The sequence below is a fragment of the Molossus molossus genome, unplaced genomic scaffold (assembly GCF_014108415.1).
Source record: "Molossus molossus isolate mMolMol1 unplaced genomic scaffold, mMolMol1.p scaffold_m16_p_9, whole genome shotgun sequence".
In the NCBI taxonomy this organism is placed as follows: domain Eukaryota; kingdom Metazoa; phylum Chordata; class Mammalia; order Chiroptera; family Molossidae; genus Molossus; species Molossus molossus.
The window spans coordinates 52,587,824-52,608,602 of NW_023425403.1; the positions used below are offsets into that span (position 1 = coordinate 52,587,824).

Below are 20,779 nucleotides of genomic sequence, written 5' to 3' on the forward strand. Positions count from 1 at the left end.
TGACTCTTCGTCATACTTTTGGCCACCTGCTCTTCCCATGTGATAGGAGTAATTAGGTCATACTGTGATTGCTCACTGTACGTGTCCCCGCCAGACTGTGAGACCAGTGATGGCACATATCTTGCCATCTTATTCACCATTGTAGCCCCAATAAGCAGAGCACCTTGAATTCAAGAAATATTTTGTAAGTAGTCATTAAATCACAGTGTAAATGTGTTTGACTTTCAGTTCCGAAGAGGAAGAAGAAAAAGAATGGCAAGAAAGAATGAATCAAAAACAAGTATTACAGGTATTTAAGTGATTTTTGAATTTAGAATTTATGCTGTTATTTGAAATGAATGGCATTCAAATGAATAATTTTAATGCGGCAGTATGAATTTATGAAAAATTTCTGATTAGAAATAATGAAGACATGTCTTTTATTGCATGTGTATGTGTGATATATGTGTGTGTACATATGTATATATAAAATACACATGCATACACATCTATGTGGAATTATGCATATCTAGATATCTAAAGTAAGCAATTTTCTTTTATAACCTACCTACCAATAAATAAATATAGTTATACATGCTTGTGTGAAATACAGAATATATACCACTCACAAATAACTTCTAGTAATATTTTGTTATATATTAGTCCATCCTCCATCCCTCATATGGTTAATTATGTATGTATTTGGGTATGTGTACATGTATACATTTATATATGTAAATGTATATCTGTGTATTATATGCTCCAGTTATCTATTGCTATGTAACTTAGTGGCGTGAAAATGGTCATTTATTTTCATCTCTCACTGTTCTGGGGATTGATGAATTGAGTGAGGCCGTTCTCCCTCAGTCTCCTGTGTAGGTGCAGTCATACTGTAGTTGGGGCTGATGACTCCTCAAAGGTCTCCTCAGTTGCATGTCCACATGTCCAGCAGTTGACACTGGTTGTCAGCCAGAACACCTGCCTGCAGCATCTCCACGTGGCTTGCGTTCTTTCATAGCATGACGCTGTGTTCCAAGGGCAGGTATCCCCAGAAGAAGTGCCAGAAAAACCTGTTTCCTTTTCTAGCAAGCTTTGGAAGTTGTGCAGTATTTCTTTTAGCACAGTCTGTTCATTACAAGCCAGTTAAGGCCAGCCCATGTTTAATGGGAGGGAAGTTAGACAAGATAAGGGACAGAGAACCTGTATATGAATTGTTAATTCATGGTGTTATGTTTTACTCTTTACAGGAAGAGTTCTTTCGTAATCCTCATGCAGTAGATATTGAGTCTGAAGACTTCAACAGCCTGCCCCCTGAAATAAAGCATGAAATCTTGACTGATATGAAAGAATTTACCAAGCGAAGAAGAACATTATTTGAAGCAATGCCAGAGGTAAAATATATAACAGTACATTAATGTGTAGAATTGAGAACTTCAGCAACATTTGGGTTTCTTAATTTTCCACCCAAGATCAGATCTTGTCGCCCGCTTTGTCTTCTCATAGTACCCTATAACTTTTCTTTGTACTTTTTAGCACCCAGATGTGCCTATCTTGCCCACCTCTGTATTTTCAGCACCTAGCTCAGTATATTTCACATAGTAAGTACCCATTATATGCTTAGTGGTTCATTTCTTAGGCTGGTTCATAAAAGTTATTTTACCCATAATATTCATTGTATAACTCTTAATATAGAACCCAATCACAACGGAGAAGTTTGCTCTTACGGGATATTCCACGTATCTCTTCCTCTGCTACAAGGCTGGAAATGCAGCTGTATCTCTATGTTTCCTCTTCCTCTTTCTGGACAGTGGTAATAGGGAATTTTGTGCTAAATTCTTCAGATTAGAGTGTCTGATAGTGGCTCCACAGTCACAGAAACCCCCAGTGAGGTAGTGTTACGAGTTGGATTTTGTTGAGCATGTCTCCTGATCATGCTACACCATTATCACTGTCTTTAGTTAATGAGTTTTGTTCTCCTTTCTACTGCTATCACCTATTATTACTAACATAGTTCTTCTTTAACTGTAAGACAGAATACAAATTTTCACACCATTAATAATCCCAATGAATGGATATGGTATTATTTTTTCTACAGGCTTTTGAACATTTCTTAATTTGATAACAAAATAGGAAAAAGTCAAGAGATACTTCTTTTCCCATTATTCCTTTCTGTTTTTCCATGAAGAGTGGGAACACAGGAAGTAGCTGAGGTATTCAGAAATGATATACAAAGGGCAGAAGTAAATTTATTTTTATTTCAGGTGAAAAATCCAAACTCAGTCTCTCAGGTGTTTTATTTCTTGAGTGTGAATGCATCTTTGGCTGGTCTTTGAAGAAACAGAATTTAGATTATGTAAACAACAGTGGGAAGGAATAGGAGAGAGACTGTCCTTAATGATTTGCTCCACTTGTTTTTCTTTCTGCCACCACAGAGCCTCTGGGATTGGTAGACTAGGGTAGTACCGTGCAGTAGCTCATTGGATCTGTAATTCTGACAGCTAAGAGAAGTTCTTAGATCCAGGTTGGGCTGTTGTATCATCTGCACATTGGGCAAATACATTATTGATAATAGTAATGATGATAAGGAGAGTAATAGTAATAATCATAATAGTAATAGAAGCAATATAATATAAGGGTTAATCAAAACGTCTGCTTTTGACCCCAGATCTACCACTTACTAGCTATGTGGTTCTAGGAAGGATAGTTAACCTATTTAAGTTTCAGTTTTTTTCATTTTTAGATTGGAGATACTGATATTTATCTCATCGGTGGTTGAGAATAAAATGGGATAATATATGTAAGATTACTTAGAAGAGTGCCTTGCACAGGAAATGCTTTGTAAATGTTAATTATTATTAGTATTAATAACTGTAGTTGCTTATGATTTATTTTTTATGGGCCAGGGACTATGCTGGGCACTTTCCTTGCCTATTTACTTGCATTCTAGAAAGTTGTCTCGTCTGATAAGCCGTAATCAAAATGTCACAGGGCCTGGCATGCATCACATGCTCAATCCATGCTTTTTGAATGAGTGATTAAATCATAAACAGTACCCATGGTTTCTTTTGTTTTGCCCAATTCTTTTTGCTTTAAAGATTATGTTACAGTTTTCTCCTAAGTATTCACATTTTACTTTTATAATATGAAAATACTGCCAATAAAAAAAAATCAATTTCTCTTTATTCACTTTTTGGGAAAGAGATGGATATATGGTAATATCTGTATTTAATATGAAGATTTATTTTATTTATTTTGCTGTAGGAGTCCAATGACTTTTCACAGTACCAGCTCAAAGGCTTACTTAAAAAAAACTATCTAAATCAACACATAGAAAATGTCCAAAAGGAAATGAATCAGCAACATTCAGGACAAATCCAAAGGCAATATGAAGATGAAGGGGGCTTTTTGAAAGAGGTGGAGTCAAGGAGAGTGGTCTCTGAAGACACTTCCCATTACATCTTGATAAAAGGTATTTGGCACCATCCTTTATTTGACAGTTAAAAGCTGAAAATATGTTGTGTCTCTGAATTCTATAAACTACTACCCTGGATAATATCAATGAAGTCCTACTTATGTAATAATTGTGTAAAGCTACTAATGGATTACCTATTTTAGTGGGTTGTATCAACCCACTTTAAAAAGGAAGGAATTAATCCACCCTGGCTGGTTTGGCTCAGCAGTTAGAGCGTTGGCCCGAGGACCAAAGAGTTGTGGGTTTGATTCCAGTCAAGGGCACATACTATGGTTGCAGTTTGGTTCCCGGCCCTGGTTGGGATCCAGGGGAGGCAGCCAGTCGATGTGCTCTGGCATCGATGATTCTCTCTCTCTTTCTTTCTCTTTCTCCCACTCTGTCTGAAAATAAATGGAAAAATATCCTCAGGTGAGGATTTAAAAAAAAGGAGCTGAGTTAACTCTTAATTGCTGGTTAAATGAAAATGTATAACTTCATTAATGAAAACCAGTATACTTTTAGTCATGTTACTAGAAGTATATTATTATACTGTAAATCTACTTAATGAAAATGTTTTACTTTTTCTTAAGGTTTACAAGCTAAGAAAGCTGGAGATGTGGATTCAGAGTCTTTTCCATCTTCTAGCAAAATGCACAGCATATCTTTTGAAAAGCTGAAGCCAGAGAAAGAGCCTGATGCTACCCCTCCTTCTCCAAGAACTATACTGGCTATGCAAGCTGCCATGCTGGGAAGTAGCTCAGAAGAGGAGTTGGAGAGTGAGACTCAAAGGCAGTACAATAAGAGGAATGTATCTGCTACTGTAGATGAAGGCTCTGTATCACCACTGACTGTCTTGGCTATTCAAAAAGCTCTTGATGATGATGAAGACGTGAAAGTGCATGCTGGGAATGATGTGCAGACAGGGGAGTCAGGAGCGAAAAAACTGTGCATGAACAGTTCTGATGAGGAAACTGATGAAGGACTTAAAATGAGAGATGGAAAAGGAATGCTGTTGACACCAGTGCCTTATTCAACCAGTGTGAACTTTGTAGAGGAGCATGTAACCAGCTCTAATAATGAAAAGGAGCTGGCAGACTCAGCTCCTTTGTCAAGTACTGTCTTTTGTCAAGGCAGTGAATCTGGCATTCCAAGAGAACAAATATCACGTATGCACATGGTTAACGAAGCCTTTCAGACAAGCAATGAGCCTATGGTTAATGGTAGGAAAGATCCAATTCCTTTAGAAAATTCGGTAGTTCTACACATGAATGCACCTGGACTCCAGAGTGGAGAACTGACATCAACACCTCTTATAAGTCCAAGTTCTGTATCAAGGAATGAAACATACACCAAAGTGCTTGATCTACAGCAAGATCTTCCTCCATCTGAGAGCAAATATGATTCTTCTGTTCTTTCAAGTGATGATGAAACAGGATGTGAAAAAAATCCTGCTTCTGAAATTATTAATACTATCAGTTTGCAAGAAACGAGGAACACACTAAGTGTTCCTTCAGAGGCAATAAGTAACTTAGAAAATGCTAAAGAACATGAGAATTTCCTAAAAATCATCCAAGAACATGAGCCGATGGAATCTGCAGGCCAGGATTTAATTTCAGCTCCAAAGTCCATGGAACCAGTGGAAACTGACTCTGAAGAAAGTGAATCTGATGGTAAGTGCGTATTCTCTGTTAGAGATAAGAATGGTGGTATTTCACTTTTGTAGGAACTGAGATATCCTTTAGTATGGTCCAGTTCCCACTCTGTTCTGGTGATGACCTAGAGACCCAGAAAGGTGAAATGACTTTCCCAAGGACACACAGGTAGTGATGGAATCTTGACCTTTCCTGTTTTGCTATTCTTTTTGTTGCTATTTTTAAAGGGAGGGAGTACCCTAATTGGAGAAGATAAAAGTGAGTTTCCTTAACTTTTTATTTTGAACTTAAAAAGTCAAAAGAATGTTATAATACCTTCTGCTCTTTCATCCAGTACCTCAGCGGCTAGCATTTTACCACATTCGCTTTATCGTATCTCTCTGTCTGTCTCTTTATATGTACACATGTATATTACATATCTCTATCTATTTTTGTATACAGTTTATATGACCAATCATCATTATTCATAGATTCCATATTTACAGAATTATATTTGTAACCCCAGAATCAATGCTCTCTGCACTGTCTTGTTTTTGTTGTTGTTGTTGTTAATCCGCACCCAAGGACATTTTTCCATTGATGTTTAGAAAGTGGAAGGAAGGGAGAGGGAGAGAGAGAGAGAGAAAGAGAAACATCGATGTGAGAGAGAGACATCAATTGGTTGCCTCCCTTGCGACCAGACTGGGGCCGGGGATTGAGCCTGCAACCCAGGTACATGCCCTTGACCAAGAGTCGAACCCGAGACCCTTCAGTCCATAGGCCGATGCTCTAACTGCTGAGCCATACTGGCCAGGGCTCACTGCACTGTCTCTGTGGTCTTTCTTGTACATGCATAGAGCAACTAAAAACTTGAGTCGACACACTGTTCCCAGCTGAAGTTGAGCAAGGTGACACTACCTTCGTGTTTCAGCTCTTCTACAGAGAAGACCCGAGGGATGGGAGAGAGCAGTGCAGTGTTGATCAAGCAGCTTTGGCTCTAGGGCCAGTTGGACAGAATTTGAATCCCAACTCTTACACCAGTTAGTAGAGTAGCCTTAGGCAAGTCTTTTAACTTCATTTTTTTTGTTTGTTTGTAAAATAAAAAAAATAGAATTTAACAAGATGGGTTGTTTTTAGGATTTAAGATTATAAATATATTTCCTCTAGGTACAAAGATTCAGTAGTCATGTATTTAGTGTTCTTAGTGACTTTATTAATAAAACATAAGTGCTGGCAAAGAGAAGAAATGACTATGCCTCCCTCTCCCCTAACCCCCACAATGGTAATTTTTTTCCTGGTGTCTTCCAGGTTTCTCTACTTTAAAGTTGCTATTTTCCCTTTGTAATTAGTAAGGATTTTATGGAAAAGATTATTGGGAGCTATATAAATATGCTGTTACTGAACAGACCTTCACCCACTTGTTTTGACATCCATTGATAATTTGGCTGTGATAGTAGCCTAATGGTAGTTTTCTAACTCCATTTATTATATATTATTTGATATCTTACTATAAGGAAGATCTTTCTCTTCTCCCCATTTATTATTTTTTTATATCAGTCTAAACTCATAGACTCCTGTTTCATTCAATGAGTTATGGTACTATCATACTTTGTTGCTTGAATTGTCTCAGCTTTGGCCAGTGGCTAGTTTGTCCCTTGAAGTTGGTTCCTGTGACTTTTGACAATTAGCCATTATAGTTTGAGCATTTCTTTACTTTCTGGCCAAGATATTTCAGGTTTACCTTATACTTTCCCTGCCCTTCCCTGAAACCAGCCATTTCTCCATGGAGCCCTGGTTCCTTGTAATGGCATGTTATTTAGAAACCAAGATGTGGACACTGAGTGTGCTCACTGTTATTGGGGTATCATTGATTTAGGTTCTCTCAGCAGCAGAGCCAGGACATATATTTATATATGCACACGTGCGCACACACATCTAATTTATTTCTATCTATATATTAAATTCCATAAATTCACACTGATACTGGCACTTTCAATCGAACATCACATATTTCATTCTGACTACCACCTTCTTTGTAATTTCCCTTTTTAACAGTGAGAAACCTTGCTTCCATTATCTTCAGTATATGTACTTATTTATTTATTCTCTCTCTGTTTATAACCATCTCCTGATCCCACTGGCCTCCTCCTTAGCTTAGCTATCTCCTCACTCCAGGCTGCAGGCCCTGAGAGCTCCTGCCCACTCCATCCTGATTGTCCTCAGACCCAGCTTACTCTGCCTGAAGGGAAGGAACAGAATCAACACAGTTTTAAAAGAAAAGACAAGAGAGAGAGGAAAGAAAGTAGAAGAGAAGAGCTGTTTTTCTTGAGTATTTATCCAGAATTTTCCCCTATTAAGTCACCACTTTTATTTTTTGCTACGTTCATAGTGAAATTGCATAAAAACTTATTTAATAACCTCCATGATTGTTACATATCCTAGTATTTCTCCTTTTTGATTTTTAAAACAGTAATAGTTAATTTAAGGAATATATTTGTGTAAAGTTCATATGCAAATCTTTGAAATCTTGGTTCCTAATTTCAAAGACAGTGCCAGTTTATTTAATTGAAAAGGTTTATTTTGAAGTTATAGCCATCTATTATTAAATTTATGTGATAGTAATATACTACAGTCACATGTTTTCTATTACATTTAGGTCTTTTTAGGATAAACAGTTTTTCATAATACTTTGGAAAGCTGTTGATGATTTTAGGATAATTTTAACGTTTCAGTTGTAGATCAAGTGACCTTATTATTTTTGTGTAGGAAGTTTCATTGAAGTACAGAGTGTACCTAGTGATGACGAACCTCAAACTGAGTTAGCAGAAGCTTCCAAACCTTCCTCTGGACAAGGTGAAGAGGAACTGATAGAAACTAAGAAGGAAGAAGCCATTGGTGACTCTGAGGACCTCCTAAGAGACAACTCTGAAAGTGAGCCAATGGGTTTTGAGTCACATGAACAAACTGAAAAAGATGCAGACGATTCGCTCAATGAATGGCAAGATATTAATTTGGTAATAATGTTACATTGCATTTTAACTTATTGCTAAGGAAGCCATATTAAGCAGCTTTTGAGTTTTAAGGAGTTACTGGATGAATATTTATTAGCTATTTGCATACATTTTTTTGTTCTGGCTGATGGTTCCTTTTTTATGTAGGTTATTGTCTGGGAAAGTCTCCATTTTTCACTGTGATTTAGTGAGGGAACTCTAAAGATATAGATTTGCTCAGAAATCCAAGTGGAAAACTTTATAAGGAGAAAAGCTTTATAAGGGGTAATTTCAGCCAGACTAAATGCAAGTATCTGTAACAAATGGCTTTAATTGGATTATTGGTGTTCTCTTTAAATGAAATTATTTTGTAGGAGGAGCTGGAAACTCTGGAGAGCGACCTTTTAACACAACAGAATTCATTGAAAGCTCAAAAGCAACAGCAAGAACGGATTGCTGCTACTGTTACAGGACAGATGTTTTTGGAAAGCCAGGTAGGTGTACCATCTTGGACCTCTTTTAATAATACCTACTGATATTTTTACTCCATCAAATTCCCTGAGGGAATGTGTTAAATAAAATGTTTAAGCACTTCTTCCATTTCTGGATCAAGGCCAGGTATTGCATTTCAGTAGTGGTCATTGTTTATCTGTAACTCTTCAGGAACTTCTTCGCCTGTTTGGAATTCCCTATATTGAGGCTCCCATGGAAGCAGAGGCTCAGTGTGCCATTCTGGATCTGACTGATCAAACTTCTGGAACAATCACTGATGATAGTGATATTTGGCTGTTTGGAGCACGGCATGTCTATAAAAACTTTTTTAATAAAAACAAGTTTGTAGAATATTACCAATATGTGGACTTTCACAATCAGTTAGGTAAGACTTCAGAGTATGATTACTTTTCTGAAGTTTACCTTCGGAATTTGTATTAGTAATGTTTTCTTTCTAAGGAACTAATTTGATGCATTAATGGAAATGGTAGGTCTGTACAAATTTTCATATAAGTGATCTTTTGCTTATTAGAGGAATAGGATTTTAAAATTAGAATTAAGAAATTAAAATCCTGGTATGTTTCAGTATTTTCTGCAATTGAATCATCTGACTTGGTTAGACTCTGGTTACCTGAGATCTCAAGAGTGAACCAAAGGTGGTAGAGAGGGGAGGCAGGTGGGAGTCTCTCCTGCTGGAATCATGAACCTCATGGCCTTATACTGGTGTTTCTGGAGGACTTTCATTCTCCCATTTATCCAACAAGTATATATTAAGTGATACTTATGTGCCAGTTGTTTTTGGCAATGAGGAAACAGCAGAGAATACAACAGTTTAATAGGAGAAACAGATGAGAAAAACAGACCATAATTGCACACTTAGTGGTATGTGCCATATAGAAAGCAAAGCAGTGAAAGAGGAGAGAGTCACAGAAAGTGCATGTACCAGTCTCTGTGGAGTTTTGGTTGGGAAAGGCTTTACTAATAGGTAATTTTTGGGCTGTGGTCTAAAGGAAAGCAGAAGCTAGTATAGATATTTGGGGGGTGAGCATATCAGACAAGGGACTAGCATGTGCAAAGGCCCTCCAGCAGAAGCTTGGTTGGTGTGTTCTAGGGAAGCAGGAGGTTATGTACTGAATTATGTCCCCTCAAAATTCATATGTTGTAGTCTTTACCCGCCCTGTATTTGGAGATACAGTATTTAAAGAGGTAATTATTAAATGAGGTCATCAGTATGGGCCCTACTTCATTCTGACTGGTGTCCTTATAAGAAGAAGAGATTGGGATATAGAGGAAAGAGGGAAGACCATGTGAAGACACGAGAAGACAGCCATCTGCAAGGAGAGAGAGGCCTTCAGAAGAAACTAACCCTGTTAACATTGATTTAAGACTTCTAACTTCCTCCCTGGCCGGTTTGGCTCAGCGGTTGGAGCGTCAGCCTGCGGATTAGAGAGTCCTGGGTTCATTTCCCGCTAGGGGCACGTACCAAGAAAAAAAAGACTTCTAACCTCCAAAACTGGGGAAATGAATTCCTGTTGTTTAAGTCATTCAGTCTGGGTACTCTGTTGTGACAGCCTGAGCAAACTAAGAAAGAGGCCAGTTTGAATGAATGAGGAGGAGAATGGGAAGACTTAATATTGGAGAGGAAGGAGGAGACCAAAACCAAGTAGGGTCTGTAGTGCTGTAGAAAGGATTTGTGGGTGGATTGGGTGTGTAATTTGAGAGAAAGAGAACAGCCAAGGATGACTCCCCATCCTGAGCAGTTGGTAGAATGGACTCACCAGTAACAAGATGAGGGACATTGGGGAAGGAGCAGTTAGAGCAGGAGAAATAGGAAGATCCAGGTTTGGATCTGTTATATCTGAGATGCCCATTACATATCCACATGGAGGTGTTATGTGATGAATGTATATGTGTGACTGTGGTTCAGAGGTGAAATCCAGGCTAGGTAGCCTAATTTGTGGGTCAGAGTATAGATGGTATTACAAGCTGTGAGATTGGGTGAAACTTGAAAATTCTTAATAGAATACCATTTTTAAAAAGGAGCTGTTTTCAAATAGTAAATAAGAGATCTTAGGCTATTGGATGAGACTCTATATACGTATATATTATTCATATAATAAAATGTCTATAAATGTTATGTAATGTTTATAAAATAAAATTTAAAATACATGATAATTTTTACTCTTATAGGATTGGACCGGAATAAGTTAATAAATTTGGCCTATTTGCTTGGAAGTGACTACACAGAAGGAGTACCAACCGTAGGTTGTGTTACAGCTATGGAAATTCTCAATGAATTCCCTGGACATGGCTTGGAACCTCTCCTAAAGTTCTCGTAGGTTCTTTCTTAATTTCTTTAATCCACATGTTCATATAAATACCCAGATTAACAAACATAACTATTATTTATACCATGAACTGTTATAAATCATCTTTCATTAAGAAAACTGGAGGGAATAATGGTTGGGATTGCTAAAGTGTGTTTTCTCTATTCTAGAATTCTGATGAAATTAGAGACCCTGTTTTTTGATGTTGCCAGACTTAATCCTAATTCAGGGGCATAAGCCAGTTCTGTGGGATTTGCTGGGTGTATAGAAGTTGCTGCTTCATTCATTAAATACTTATTGAATAGCTGCTTTGTGTCAGACACTGTACTAGACTGAGATGGAAAAAATGACTTAAGTTATGGACCATTCCCTCCAGCAGCTGCTATACTCTAGGCCAGCGGTTCCCAACCTGTGGGTCACGCAACCCCTTTGGGGGTTGAACGACCCTTCATAGGGATCACCTAAGACCATCGGAAAACACATATTTCCGATGGTCTTAGGAACTGAGACACCGCTCCTCTATCCATCTCCTGGCAGGTCCGCCCACATGCAGATACGCCCACATACAACATGAGGAACTGTATTAAAGGGTCGCGGCATCAGGAAGGTTGAGAACCACTGCTCTAGGCGGTGACAGAGAAACAAACACTTGTTCTGCTGTTTGTTGAGTGTTCTGAAAGATGTTGACCAGAGAGGAACTTTATATTAGGCACTGCTGTCCTTTTTCTCACTGCATGTATACTGTGATGTATGCAGTGCTGGGTGTATTCCACACAACCTAGAGTTGTCCTGGACTTGGGTGCTCCTTCAGTTTTGGAGATTCTGAGATGGTGGTAGTTATGAGTATGTCTTTGAAAGTAGCTATTTCTTACGATTGTCCCTTGATGGCGTCTTTAAAAAAAATGTTGAAGTATAATTTATATACCATAAATTTCATTCTTTTAAAGTACACAATTCAGTGACTTAGTCTGTTCACGAGGTTCTGATGACATTTTCTAACCATCAATTTGTCATGAAATACTATTTGGCAGCAGATTATTTAATGACTTTTTTAGAGTTCTATCCATTTGTATCTCCTGTATGTGAAAAATTCTGGGTTGTTTCTGGTCTGAAGAATCAGTGATGAGAATGAAAACTTAGATAAACAAGATTGATGGACCCTTAGCTAGACTCACCAAGAAACAAAGAGAGAGAACCCAAATACACAAAATCAGAAATGAAAGAGGAGAGGTAACAACTGACACCACAGAAATACAAAAGATCGTTAACAACTACTATGAACAATTATATGGCAACAAATTCGACAATCTAAGCGAAATGGACAAATTTCTAGAAACACATAGTCTCCCAAAACTGGATCAGGAAGAGATAGAAAACTTGAACAGACCAATAACAACTAAGGAAATTGAAGATGTAATCAAGACTCTCCCAGCAAACAAAAGCCCAGACCCGGATGGCTTCACAGGGGAGTTTTACCGAACATTCAAAGAAGAACTAATACCCATTCTCCTCAAACTATTTCAAAAAATTCAAGAAGAAGGAAGACTTCCAAACTCGTTTTTTGAAGCCTGCATAATTCTAATTCCAAAACCAGAAAAAGACACTACAAAGAAAGAAAACTACAGGCCAATATCCCTGATGAACATAGATGCCAAAATCCTGAACAAAATACTAGCAAATCGGATCCAGCAATACACCAAAAAAATTATCCACCATGACCAAGTGGGATTCATCCCAGGGATACAAGGCTGGTACAATATTTACAAATCAATAAATGTGATACACCACATAAATAAAATGAACAATAAAAACCACATGATCATATCAATAGTAGATCCCGAAAAAGCTTTCAACAAAATCCAGCGTCCATTTCTGATAAAAACGCTCAGCAGTGTGGGAATAGAGGGATCATATCTAGACATAATAAAGGCCACATATGAAAGACCTACAGCCAACATCATACTCAATGGGCAAAAACTAAAAGCATTTCCCTTAAGAACAGGAACAAGACAAGGAAGCCCACTTTCGCCACTCTTATTTAACATAGTACTGGAAGTCTTAGCCACAGCAATCAGACAGGAACAAAAAATAAAAGGGATCCAAATTGGAAAAGAGGAAGTGGAATTGTCATTATTTGCAGATGACATGATACTATCCATAGAAAACCCCAAAGACTCCATCAAAAGTTTATTAGACTTAATAAATGAATTTGACAAAGTAGCAGGTTACAAAATTAACGTCAAAAAATTGATGGCATTCTTATACACCAATGATGAACTCACAGAAAGAGAAACTAAGAAAACAGTCCCATTTACCACTGTGGCAAGAAAATTAAGATACCTGGGAATAAACTTAACCAAAGAAATAAAGGACCTATTCGCAGAAAACTACAGGTCATTGAAAAAAGAAATAGAGGAAGATATAAAAAAGTGGAAGCACATACCTTGTTCATGGATTGGGAGAATTAACATCATTAAAATGTCCATATTACCCAAAGCAATCTATAGATTCAATGCAATCCTCATCAAAATGCCAATGGCATACTTCACAGAATTAGAACAATTATTTCAAAAGTTTATATGGAACCAAAAAAGGCTTCGAATAGCCACAGCAATCTTGAAAAGGAAGAACAAAGTTGGAGGGATCACAATACCAGATTTCAGGTTATATTACAAAGCCACTGTAATCAAAACAGCCTGGTACTGGCACAAGAACAGGCATATAGACCAGTGGAACAGAACAGAGAACCCAGAAATGGACCTAAGGCAATATGCTCAATTAATATTTGACAAAGGTGGCAAGAGCATACAGTGGAGTAAGGACAACCTCTTTAATAAATGGTGCTGGGAAAATTGGACAGCTACTTGAAGAAAAATGAAACTAGACTATCAACTTACACCCTACAGGAGAATAAACTCAAAGTGGATAAACGACTTAAATGTGACTCATGAATCCATAAAAATCCTAGAAGAGACTGTAGGCAACAAAATTTCAGACATCATACGCAGAAGAATATTTACTGACACATCACCTAAGGCAATAGAAACAAAGGAGAAAATGAACACATGGGACTACATCAAACTCAAAAGCTTCTGCACAGCGAAAGATACAATCATCAAAACGGAAAGGCTACCCACTGTATGGGAGAGCATAATTGCCAATGATATATCAGATAAAGGGTTAATTTCCAATACATATAGAGTGCTCATACAACTCCTCAAAAGGAAGACAAAGAATCCAATTAGAAAATGGGCAGAGGAACTACATAGACAACTCTCCAAACAGGACATATAAATACAAAATTGTTTTAATGATTGCTGTCCTCCAGCCTTAGCACACATACCAATGTATTTTATTTTATGCTTTCTTTATATCTCTTTTCGTAATTTTATTGTTGAGTAAATGTACATTACTGGAGGTAAGTTATTAGGTGGCTTGTAGGTCATGATATTTAAATAACCTGAAAAACTACAAATAGCTTATACATAATAGGGAAATTATAAAATATGGATTAAAAAGATTACAGTTAACATTTTGGCTTATATAATTTCAGACTTTGCCCAGTATACTCCTATGTTTTTAATATATATATTATATTTGACTCTTGAACAACACAGGTTTGAACTGCATGGGTCCACTTATATGTGGATTTTTTTCAATAACTATACAGTATTCCAGATTTTATATCTGGATTCAACCAATCATAGATTGAAAACAGTATTTTTGATCTGTATTTGGGAATTGGCAGATGCAGAAGGCCAACTGTATGCCTTGTTCTATGCCATTTTATATAAGGGACTTGGGCATCCACGATTTTGGTATCTGCAGAGGATCCTATAACCAGTCCCCTTTGCATATTGAGGGACAACTGTGGTTAAGTTTTGGGGGAGTCAAAAATTACATATGGATTCTTGATTTCTGTGGGGGTTGGTGCCGCTAATCCCCTCATTGTTCAAGTGTGAACTGAATAGTCACACATACACACACACATATGCACATACACGTATACTCATGTGTGTGTTTATTATGTTTTTACAAGAATGGGATGATGCTATATACTTTTTATGTTACCTGTAACTCATTTGGTGAAAGAACAAGGCATATCATCAAAGTATAGATTTCTATCATTGTTTTTAATGACCCCATAGTAGTCTTTTGAGGTATAATGATTTATTTAATCAAATACCTGTTGTTATTTCTATCTTTTTAAATATAAACAAACATTGATTTGAGTGTTCTTGAGTTCTTATCTGATTATTATTTTAGGATAAGTGAAAATGATATGTAGCTTTTCAATTTGGTATCCTAATTATTAGTGAGGGTGATTTTTTTCATATTTATTGACATATTTTTTTCATATTTATTTCTGATTTAGTGCCTAGCCTGTTTGTGCCTCTTTTCTTTTTCTTTAACAGTTTTTGCTCCTTTGTTGCCAGTTGAATGGTACACTTTTAGAGTCAGCATTGGCGGTTTCTGCCTTTGGCTTCAGCTCATCAGTGCCAGATGCGGACAACCTATGCAGTGCATGGGTCGGCATGGGGACGCGTGCAGAGGGAAAGAGCCAGAGAAGCGGTGGGAGAGCCCTAGAATTGAGAATGCAACACGTCGCCCTGCTTCCCCTTCTCCTAAACAGACTCTGGCGAGTCACTCCCCCAGTCAGTGCAGCTTCTCATGACTCTTCTCAGTCATGGAATTGGCTACTGACATTTAAGTTTGGGGAGATTTCACAGAATATTTTGGATTTTCTTGGAGGAAAATGAGATCTGAAAATAGTGTCCTCAAATCCTGAATAAGCCCCCAAACAGCCGAGGTGGAGAATAGCAATTCCACTCTGTTTTAGGGCACAAATCTTTTAATATTATCACTGGTGCTACCACTTCCTGTTGTGTTCCTCACACTTCAGCTGATTGGCAGATGCCATCTTTCATCTTTGTGTTAAGTGCCTGATCCTCTTGCTTGAAAGAGGGGTGGGCTCAACTTCTGTTGTGCTTATCCTTCTAGCTGACAATTATGCTGACTGTTTCAGAGATGGAATTCAAACAGAGTAGGGGAGAAATATAGGTATTTTCTTTCTCAGCGCACTCTTGGAAACAATATTGTAAAACTGATGAAGAAAGATCTCCTTTTCTTTTTGCATTTTGATTATACAGTCGAGTCTGTAGTTAGCTTTTCTAGCTCTAGATGGCACTCCTGCATCAGAGAAGTAAGCTGGCTGAGCCAACAAATCTGAGTTGCTGATAACTGTGAAGCAGTGGAACATGAAATGTAGGGTTTTTTTAGGTTCTATTGAATGCATAGATTGGTGAGAGTTATATTTATATTTTAACTTCTATGCCATTCATTTTTTAAATTGTATACGTTCTTCTGGTTATCTATTGCCATATTATAAACCACCTTCAAGCATCAACTGTCATTGATTTTGGTCATGAATCCTCAGTATGGTCAGGCCATGTCTGGATGTGTCATCTCTGTTCTGTGTGTGTTAGGGCACAGCTCACCTGGACTAGAGGGGTCACTTGAGATGGCTCACACGTGGCTGGCAGGTGGTGCCATCACCTAGGAGCTCAGGCATAACTGGTCTGTTGGCCTTGGACCCTCTATCTGGACCTTGTTACAAGCTGGGCCTTCCTTAGAGCATGTTGGCTTGGCTGCTTCCAAGGCAAATTGTCCAAGAGACAGGATGTGGAAACTGTAGTCACTGAGGGCCTGGAACAGTGTCACTGCTTCAGTCGCAGAGCCTGGCTCAAGAGGAGGGATGTGGACTCCGAGGATATCTTTCCACTGATTTTTAAATAGAGAGGGAGGGAGGGATGGGAAGAGGAGAGAGACAGAGAGAGAGAGAGAGAAAGATCAATGTGAGAGAGAGATATCGAGTATCTGCCTCCTGCATTACCCCAACCAGGGCCAAGGATCGAACTGCAACCAAGGTACGTGTCCTTGACCGGGATTGAACTCACGACTCTTTGTCCTGCGGGGCAACGCTCCAGTGTCTGAGCCAAACCAGCCTGGGCTAGACTCTACTTCTTGAAGCGAGAAGAGTCAAAGACTGTCTGGCTATCTTTAACTTGCCATAATAATTGATGTTCATAATGGAAAAAATGAAAAATGAATAAAATATAAAGAAGAAAATGGACAGCAGTATTCTTGCCTAGCTCACAATGAAATAATGTTGCTTAAATATCTCTGTTTACTTTTTCTCTCTTTCTCCACTTCATTTTCTTCTAAAATCTGGATTATATTATACATAGAATTATGTTCTGCATTTTCATTTAATTTTCCATCACCATTTATCCCCTCTATGCCCTCTTCTACCTCCACGGTCTCCCCTGCAATCACCACACTGTTGTCCATGTCCATGATTTCTCTTTTTTTTTTTCTTCTTTTTTGCTCAATTCCTCCACCACCCCCCACAAGCCCTTCCCCACCAGAGCTATCTGCCTGCTATCTATGAGTCTATTTTGCTTGTAGTTTAGTTTGTTCATTACATTAAATTCGACATATAAGTGAAATAATAATACTTGTCTTTCTCTGACTATCTTATTTCCCTTAGCATAATGTTCTCCAGGTCCGTCCATGCTGTTGCAAAGGGTAAAATTTTCTTTTTTATGGTAGAGTAGTATTCCATCGTGTAAATATACCACAGCTTTTTTATTCACACATCTACTGATGGGCACTTGGGCTGCTTCCCAACCTTGGCTATTGTAAATAGCACTGCAGTGAACATAGAGGTGCATATGTTTTTTCAAAATAGTGTTTCGGATTTCTTCAGATAAATTCCCAGAAGTGGAATCATTTGCTGGGTTGTAAGGCAATTCTGTTTTTAATTTTTTGAGGTAATTCCATACTGCATTTTATAATTTAATATGTTCTTGGCATTTTTACATTTTATTAAATATTCTTGGGTCCATTACTGTAGCTAATTCAAAGTAAATAATACAGGTAGGTATATTATCTCCATTTTATCTCTGAGAAAGAGACCCGAAGAAATTGTGACTGTTTTATGAGTATGGGCTCTGGAGAGAGATTGTCAGAGTCTGACTGCACCAGCCCCAGCTGTGAAATCATGAGTAAGTGACCTCTGTTTGGGTTCAGTTTCCTGATTGGTGAGGTGAGGACAAGGATAGGTCTGTCTGTGCTCATGTGATGCTTGGGCATGTAGAATAGTCAACACAGTGCCAGACACAGAGTAACCTTTCTTTAATCACTGTTTGCCTCATTATATATTGTGGTTAATAGCACTAAAAATAATAACATTTGTATTCTCTAGGTCATAGGATTTGTTTCGAAATTCAGAATTGAGTTTTTGTCTCCTGACTTGAAGTTGAGCTTTATCTGTAGTGCATCTACTACAGTGCCTTACTACTTTATAAAGACTTGTTTCTTTGCCTTATAGAGAATGGTGGCATGAAGCTCAAAAGACTAAGAAGATAAGCCCTAATCCTTATGACACCAAAGTGAAAAAAAAGTTACGAAAGTTGCAACTCACACCTGGCTTTCCTAACCCAGCTGTTGCAGATGCTTACCTCAAACCTGTGGTGGATGATTCCAAGGGATCATTTCTGTGGGGGAAACCTGATCTTGACAAAATTAGAGAATATCCTTTTACTTAAAACATAAAGGAACATTGAGCCAAATTTGTGTTTTGGTTTAAAACTTATAGAACATGAACTTGCATTTTCTAAATATTCCATTTGTCTTAAGACATTCTTTTTAAAAATGTGTGTGTGTGTATGGTAAAATGCACATAAAATTTACATTTGTAACCATTTTAAGTATGCAGTTTAGTGGTATTAAAACACTGCCCTGGCCAGTTTGGCTCAGCGGTTGAGCGTCAGCCTGCGGACCAGAGAGTCCTGGGTTCGGTTCCCACTAGGGGCATGTACCACAAAAAACAAAAACAAACAAACAACATTCACATTGTTGTGTAACCATCCAGATCATCCATCTCCATAAATCTTTTCATTCTGTAGAACTGAATCTGTATACCCATTAAACAATAATTCTCCATCTCTCCTGGCCCCAGTTCCTGTCCTCAAGATTGTAGCATGTATCAGAATTTTCCTTCTTTTGAAGGCTGAATATAGTCTGTTGTAGATATACCGCATTTGGACACTGGGTGGCTTCCACATTTTAGCTATTGTGAATAATATACTTAATTTTAAAGAGAATCTTTATTTGAAATAAGTAGTGATAGAATTCATAGATACAACCACATGTTTAAGTATTTTGAAAGAATGGAAAGAGAATTAGTTTTTTTTTTTATTACTGATGTTCCTTTCTGCATATTTAAATAATCATTTGATTAGATGATTATTTTTTTAAAGGTTGCAATAGAATTAATTTACAGTTTTTTTCTTTCAAAGAAATATAATATCTGCGATGTTTTTATTCTAGGTTAATTTTTTTTTTGTAGTCACGAATCTTTGATGTCTTAAATAAGAGTTGGATATGTTTTATCTTAGGGGATATTGAAAAGAACTCAGTGTCAGATGATTATGTTGGAGTAATTTGTTTTGTTACTCCTTTTATCATTTATCTTTTTTTTAAATCTTCACCCAAGGACATTTTTGCATTTATCTTCAGATAGAGCGGGAGGGAGAAAGGGGGGAAGAGAGAGAGAGAGAAACATCAATGTGAGAGAGACACATCGAGTGGTTGCCACCCACACAACCCCAACTGGGCCAGGGACAAACTACAATCAAGGTATGTGCCCTTAGAGGGAACCAAACCTGGACTCTGTGGTCCGCGGGCCAATGCTCTAACCGCTGAGCCAAACTGGCCAAGGCATCACTTATAATCTTTATAAATATGAAAATCTTTGGGATATGGAGAATGGAATCAGGGATGGGTTTTTGGATCTTATTATTTATCACTTGTTTAAATATCTTTAGAAATGTGTATAAGTCTTAACTGCCTGCATATTTTGTCAGCGGTATTTTGGCTGGAACAGGACAAAGACAGATGAGTCTCTGTTTCCGATATTAAAACAACTGAACACCCAGCAGGTAATCATGGTGGCTCTTTTCCTAAATTCAGGATAAAGAGTTACTCTTATATTTTAGGGCTGTAACATACATTTAAAAAAAAATAATTAAATGAGAACAGAAGCAAACAAAAAAAGAAAAATTGGACTTTGTCTTCAATTTTTAATGTCACCCTTAGAGCTGGACTTTGGTGTCCTTTTGATTCATTCTGATTTGAAAAAAAATGTCTGATTGTGTATTGTACACTGAGGTGTTTATAATTAAATATTTTATCATTTTTGAACTATATTTATTTTTAACAAGTCCAGGAAGTGTCCGGTACAAAGCAATTCTGATCATTAATGTCTTGACTCTCTTTAATTCTGTGGAGGAATCATCAAAGGTAGAAGTTCAATCATTATTGTATATTGGCAGGGGAGACTTAAGGAGAAAAGAGGCCTTTGTATGGTCCTCAGTTCCCCTAAGTAGGTAACAGCATCTTGTTTATACATGAGAATGTTTCCACCTATACAGAAACCTTCTCCAACCCCAGAGAGAACCCACAAAACATGCATACAAGTAAACCATGCATGTGGAAATGAGGCCATTTCCTGTTTAAAGTAAATCTTTTTCCATTAGGTTCAGTTAATTTTTAAAAAATGTAAAATTGAAACAACATTTCCAGAAAACAAATCCTGTTGTTTCTTTGATGACTTTCTGTGCAGAAAACATTGTATGCCAGCAGACAAAGAAGGCTTAGTGACTGATAAACTCCCTAGCTTAAGATAAATTTTGTTGCAATACCTCTTTCCTCTTTTCATTGTAGAAATAATATAAACTTATACCCCAAAATTAGAAAGTAAAAAATGAATTAAAATTATTATCTACTTCTAATACAGATGTTAACATTTAGTTTTTTATATTTTCTTCTTCCTATGTAAATTTA

General features: G+C 37.4%; 1 protein-coding gene across 2 annotated transcripts in view; it reads left to right on the plus strand.

Moving 5' to 3' along the window:
• Positions 1-20,779, plus strand: part of LOC118622255 (DNA repair protein complementing XP-G cells) — a 56,410-nt gene that overhangs the window by 33,997 nt on the left and 1,634 nt on the right. For both annotated transcript variants that reach the window (XM_036249617.1, XM_036249616.1), the window contains 10 exons: positions 229-289; positions 1,227-1,370; positions 3,241-3,448; positions 4,021-5,100; positions 7,828-8,075; positions 8,426-8,545; positions 8,715-8,928; positions 10,734-10,878; positions 18,264-18,464; positions 19,791-19,875. In XM_036249617.1, the coding sequence (XP_036105510.1) occupies positions 229-289; positions 1,227-1,370; positions 3,241-3,448; positions 4,021-5,100; positions 7,828-8,075; positions 8,426-8,545; positions 8,715-8,928; positions 10,734-10,878; positions 18,264-18,464; positions 19,791-19,875 (2,506 nt within the window). The remainder of the gene's footprint in view (positions 1-228; positions 290-1,226; positions 1,371-3,240; positions 3,449-4,020; positions 5,101-7,827; positions 8,076-8,425; positions 8,546-8,714; positions 8,929-10,733; positions 10,879-18,263; positions 18,465-19,790; positions 19,876-20,779) is intronic.